The sequence below is a fragment of the Postia placenta genome (genome assembly GCF_002117355.1).
Source record: "Postia placenta MAD-698-R-SB12 unplaced genomic scaffold POSPLAscaffold_2, whole genome shotgun sequence".
Lineage (NCBI taxonomy): Eukaryota > Fungi > Basidiomycota > Agaricomycetes > Polyporales > Adustoporiaceae > Rhodonia > Rhodonia placenta.
The window spans coordinates 54,368-60,367 of NW_020169833.1; the positions used below are offsets into that span (position 1 = coordinate 54,368).

At 54.5% G+C, this 6,000-nt stretch overlaps 1 protein-coding gene across 1 annotated transcript; it reads right to left on the bottom strand.

Moving 5' to 3' along the window:
- Nucleotides 1–2,456: 2,456 nt before the first annotated feature.
- POSPLADRAFT_1132735 (hypothetical protein) lies at nt 2,457–5,168 on the bottom strand (the record flags this gene model as incomplete). Its single annotated transcript, XM_024484248.1, has 8 exons — nt 2,457–2,487; nt 2,520–2,697; nt 2,756–3,924; nt 4,138–4,392; nt 4,690–4,824; nt 4,855–4,877; nt 4,970–5,079; nt 5,141–5,168. 8 exons carry the CDS (start codon nt 5,166–5,168, stop codon nt 2,457–2,459), a joined length of 1,929 nt encoding a protein of 642 aa, XP_024342497.1.
- Nucleotides 5,169–6,000: the final 832 nt, after the last annotated feature.

A 6,000-nucleotide genomic window follows, 5' to 3' on the forward strand; every position in this document is an offset into this window, starting at 1 on the left:
CGGCCAGCTGCCAGCGCACCGAGGACCCTCTGCGGGAGCTACGGGGTGCCACGCAATCTCAGACACTATGCCCGTCGACTGAAAGCCTGCATGGTCCCACGCCACGGTAGAGAGGCCGGGTGCGCGTCAAGCGTTCTCGGAGTCTTGAGCCAAGGATCCACCACGCGCCGCGCACAGAGCAAGACTGCGCACGCCCGCGCGCATAAGAACCGGAGGATCCTACTCGCCTTTAAACGCAGGCTATCAGTGAGCGGAGCAAAGCGAAGGATGTCATCGAGACGCACCTCGTTCCAGCCACTCAGCATGGCTTTTCACCATTCTCCCGCTCCTCCAGCAAGTGTTCATCCAATCAGGAGCGTGTATTTGCGAGTATCTGCAGTTCTCTTCTCGAGGCCATGACGATCCGATTTGAGTAAAATGACATGTCTGATGCGAGAGCGCAACGAGAAGCTTAGCAACCACACAGAGCAACTGAGCCATCCTGAGTATCTTCCCAGCACAGATCGGGTATACCCAAATAGCTGTCGAAGAGAGCATCCACTGCGCGCTGACGAATTCAAAGATATACGAGGATAGTATGGCAAAGGGCGATGCTAACTTGTGGGGGAGCCACCATATCCGTCCTGGCAGGCGCATGCATGTTCGCCGCTGTGGGCGGTTGCGCCCTGTTGCGCCATGCGAAAGACAGCGTGGGAACCTCCCTCCAGCCTCGTCGACGCAGGGGGGCGCTGAACGCGGTGCCCGCGCAAGGTGCACTCGGGAGCTGTGTGGAAGGGGAACCCCTGGCGTTAGCCAGGATAGGACGCGGAGCAAGAGGAGCCGCCGGGAGGGCGGGATCCTGCTGCGCGGTTCGCTCACGAGTAGGCAGCTCAACGCGGGAATCGCACGCACAAGGGATGAGTAGGGAGAAAACAGCGATACAGATTACACCACAGAAGCAGCCGGGGCCAGAAAATAACCAGCAGTAAGGACTCGAAGTAAAGGATCAACAGATGCGACCGCAAAAGAAGAAAAACACAGACATCAGGCAAAAGGGGCATGGCGGGGGGAACAGAAATGAACGACAGGAGTGTCGAGGGTGTCGCGAGCGTCGCGCGACGGTAGAGGAAGAGGACGAAGAGGCGAAACGCTCGCCGCGAAGAACTCCTAACCTAACCCGGCCTCTCCCGGCTGCGCGAGGGATCGGCTGGCCGTCGACCGTTTTCTGTCAGATCCAGCGAACACTCTTATGTCATCGTGGCCATAGTACACGTAGATGCGGCGCTCCTCGATGTTGTTTATGCCGCTGCGCTCCAGCGTAGCACTTCCCACAATATCCTCGTCTGCTCACTCGCCTAGAGCTGCGCGACGCTCAAAATCACAGGTCCTGATCCTGCACGTTCTGAACTGATCCTACCTTCCCCGATTGACAAAGGGTCGATATTGCGTACCACAGATATGTACATACGATATAATGGTCCAGGGAGCGGTGTCTATCAATCACAAACAACAAGATAACGGGCACCGATAGCTGAGTAAAGTAGACAACACATACGAGCGCAACAGGTAGAGCGGGGGAGCGAGTCACATTACACACACTGAACAACGAAAAGCGAGAGCGAGAGCGAGTAGTGGTACGTACAGGACATGCAGAGTAGCAGAGAACAAGCAGTGCCTCATCAACAAGCAGCGCAGTAAGTGAAACGCGCAGGCCGGGCGTGCGGGTGCCCGTAGCGGTACCACACCAAGCTTCGCGTTTGGGAGGAACTGAGGGACAAATAAACTTTCAAGTACGGGAACGTCCTTTGACGAGATTAAGTAAAGTTGAACTCGCCCCCACTAGGATGGAGCAAGGGGAAAGCGAATTAACGCACACCCGCGCATGGGCGTAGAGAGTGGTGTCGAGACGTCCTTGAACAGTGAAGATAGATTAGCGCAAGGGGAGGTCATGAGCCCACCGACGGTCTCGCTGGCCGATCGCACTCAGGTCGACGAGTGTCAATGGCTGGCACCAGACCCGCAGAGCCTCCTATTGCACAAAACGACGGAGGAATGAAGATGGACCAGGTATGTCAATCGGCACCGGTAGAGGCCAACATTAGCCTGGGGTCGCGTTCGAGGGAGAGCACTGTATGTGTCCTGGGCCGTCCTGAAGGCGTGGCATCTGGGTGATCGCAGGACGCATGTGGGCGGATAAGGTGTACCGAGATGGAATGACGGGATGCCACCGAAAGACGGGACGGCGCAGAAAGCAGATAATAGGACTTTGAAGGGCTGTACGCGTGACATTATTCAAGACATATATGTGAGACATGAATGCTATGGACAAGATACTTCCGTCAGAGCCGCAGTGAGGACGCCATGGAGGTACGCACTATAGACGCGACCGTGAATCCAGCTTTGGTAAGCATGACCTCACCATAGCTTCGGGAATATTTGTGGATTCACTCGTGGGACGAAGGTTTATCTCGACAAATCTAAGCTTGGTAAATGAAGAGCGGGGGAGAGCTGCATCAAGATGTGAGAGGCCAGAGCACAACTTTGCGAGGTCTGCATCGTCTACGACTATAAAGGTCAACTTAATGAAAGCTACATTTGGTGATGTAACCTGAAGAAGGAGCTCCACTAGAGGAGCAATCGATAAACTGCCCTCATGAGTTTTGTCAAAACATTCGATGTGGTCGAGACGTGTATTCGCCGAGACATCAAAGCAACAAGCTAGAGGGACAATGTGTTACTGTGGCCAACCTTTAAAGAGCCATGCTGCGGGGCGCACCTGTGGTCAGAGCTGCATGTGTGGATGCTTTGTTGAACAGCGGGAAGTTGCCCTGTGGGAGAACTTCGAGACAGATATTCCTTAGTGATTGACCAGCCTGCTTGACGAGTCTATTGAGGGAGACATCTATGCTCGTTGCTACACGCAAGGAAAGGGACAGCCAAACTGTGATTTTGTACAGGCCGCGACAGGCACCAGATTGAATGAGGATGTCGACGAGGTCATGCACAGACTGGGGATCAGAGAATAGGGAGAAGTCCTTGCCCAAGGAAACATCTCTCAACCCCGATAGCATGTCCGAGCGCAAAGGGACATCACTGGGGTTGAAGCCATGTTCCGAGAACGTGCATGGCCCGTTGATGGTGAGCCAATTGAGGGCAGGAAGGTCACAGAGCAAGCGTGCAAAGGCAGCAGCTGTCGGAAGCGTGACATCCCACAAGTCCAGACTGTCGACCTTGCTCCATGGAGGTGCCTGAATAGATGACAGGGTTTGCGGTACAATCATCTGAAGCAGCTCAGCGGAGTGCGCTGCGACGCCGGGTGAATTGAGCCGCGGCATATCGTCCATGTCGGTAGCGCATAGTACGCTGAAGGCTGAGAGTGTCCGCGCATTCAAGTCGATGGCAGTCTTCACGAACTTGACGTCACGGAGAAACAGCATGGGGAGGTCTGGGATGGCGCATACGAGGCGCCAGAACGTCAGGACCGAGGGGAACGCAACATCATAAAGGTGGAGGTTTCCGATGTTGTTGCAGCGTCCCAAATCGAGCGAGAGGGAACGCAGATCGAGATCCTGCGCCCGCCACTCCGCTCTCTCGATCGTCAGGTGCTTCACGTCGGTCCACTTTCCCGCCAGCCTCGACGCAAAGGTCATCAGGTGTGGAATCGGAAGCCGCTCTCCACTCTGCCTTCCCCCCTCGATGCGCACTTTCGTTGGTCCCGCCCAGCGCTGCCTCACACTGATGCTCGCAATCTCCTCCTGCGTCCTGAATGTCATCTCCTTTGGAATGTACCTCTCCGCTCTCTCCTTCAGCAAGCCTTCACTGGCCTTTGCGCACGCTTCCAGCGCATCGTATTCGCATTCTGCACCGAGCTCATCGACAACTAGCAACCAGACCTCTAGCGGAAGAGGCCGACGCATGGCCGACTGCACTGTGCCTGTGGTAATACTGTGGAAGGTGAGTCCAGCTTATATTATTCTGTGCAGACACCGCTGTGTACCTGTTTGTATCGTTCATTGTAGTCTGGGCGTCGAGTGGAGTCCGTGGACGGTCGCGAAGTAGGTCCCGAACGAAGATAGGCACCACCATTGTCCTTGCAGGAGGTATAAGACGATGATTCCCTCGACGACCACAGAGATCGGGGCTTTTGAACAGACTTACTGGAGTTCCCCATTTCCTTTATCTGAATCCCCAGAATCCTTCAATCTTACCACTGACTCTTGAAATGATGGATTCCCTTCTGATTTGGGACGTAATGGCGTGATCCTCGACAGGAGGTGTTCCATAGTGCTCGTGCTCGGCGAGGGGAGGTCGGAGAGGACTTGGAACGCAGTGGAGAAATGCGTAGCAGGCGCGTGCAGCCTCGTCGAGCCTCGTCCTCTTTGCAGCTCATATGACAGAGGAACGAGGCGGCGCCTGCGTGTCAGTTGTCAACTCAGACTTCCACCACAATCACAGCTGAGTACTTGCGAGAAACGCGCGGTCTGCATTCGCACCACATCCGTCCACAGCCTTATTGTACTGCCTCAACCCTATATACAGGGTGTCTCGAGTTGATAAGAGCAGATTTCCGCGGCATGGAGTCAAGGTCGCGATTCAATTCTATACAATCGGGTGCGCTCGCCCCTCTTCGTAGTTACGATACACGCCGGCAATACCAATGATTCTATTTCGAAGAAAGGAATGAATGCGGGGACCATGCGGTCTGCGAACCGCATAGGGCTGAACCAGCTCGCCCGGGCGCCTGGTGCTATGCAGTGCACATCAAGCGTCACAGATATAACTTTCACATCGCGGACGGTGGACCACCATTTCTCACGTCCACTGAATGTCTGATAAGTGTCAAGGCTTGAAAGCCTTCCGCTGTATGCAACTCACCCCTGATCTAATACGTGACCACCCTGTGTTGATAGAAGCTGGTCAGCTTAATGCTATGTGACTACGGCACGCATACAATCGTTGTGCGTAATTGGAATACATGCATGTATCATACGTGAGCGTCCGTTTTAGCCTTGTATCGTAGGGTGGTCTTGGCGCGTCCTCCTAGATTCCATTTCCACTCCTGGAGGCACTGATGCTTAGCCAACCTCCGCGTGAATATTCCTGTGGGGAGTGTCCTTGAGCCGACATGCATAGGACAACGGACAGGATGGGTGACACATACTTGTAAACATTTGCAGGGTGGTGTCCATCACGGTATGCTCATAGACAGCGCCAGAGTCGGTTCATCAATGGTGCGGGCGTACAGATGAGTCCGGCCTTATCTCGTGCTCCATTCCGCAGGGCGTCCTCTAATGTATGCGGTCGTCTGTGTCTCGTGAAGATGACATCTAGGCGACATCAACGCGGAGTGAACGCTGGGACGGGACATGAGATCGTCTACCTGAGCGTATTATTCATCTGAAACCGAGACCGCACGTGCCATCGTACTTGAGTCCTAGCGCATTCTCCTCCACCACAAGGAGTGGAGGTGCCGGAGGACCTCTGTGGCAGCTAGCGGGGCGCGCAGGATCCGTCCTTGTAGAAGGTATGAGATGTAATTCGCTCCAACGACACTGGGAGCGGGAATTCGGCATCCATGGCCTACCTCATGTCCCTCAATTTTCTAGGCGACTTGCGGAATTTTTGTTTGATCGCTATCAGGCGTTTGTTCATGCCTCCGCTCGGCGAGAGAAGGTTGAGGATGATCTGAAGACGTAGCAAAGAAGATGAATAGCGGATGTGTACAGGCTCGCTCTCGCACTTTATATGGAGTAACGAGGCAATACCTGTGATCCCTGTCTCACTTCGTGTCCTTCAATTACATCGTCAACCTAGACTTCCATCGAGATTACTGGCGCGCCTCTGTCTCATGCATCTCCGAGTCCGCATCGCCCGCGTTTGCCGTGCATAGGCACTTTGAAAGCACACGTGTTGAACATGCGCATCGCGTTCATCCACTGCCTCCGGCCCAGTTCCGCAACTTACATAGAGGATGTTCCGAGGGAAGTTTTGACGTGCGCTGACTGCCGCGACATACATCGA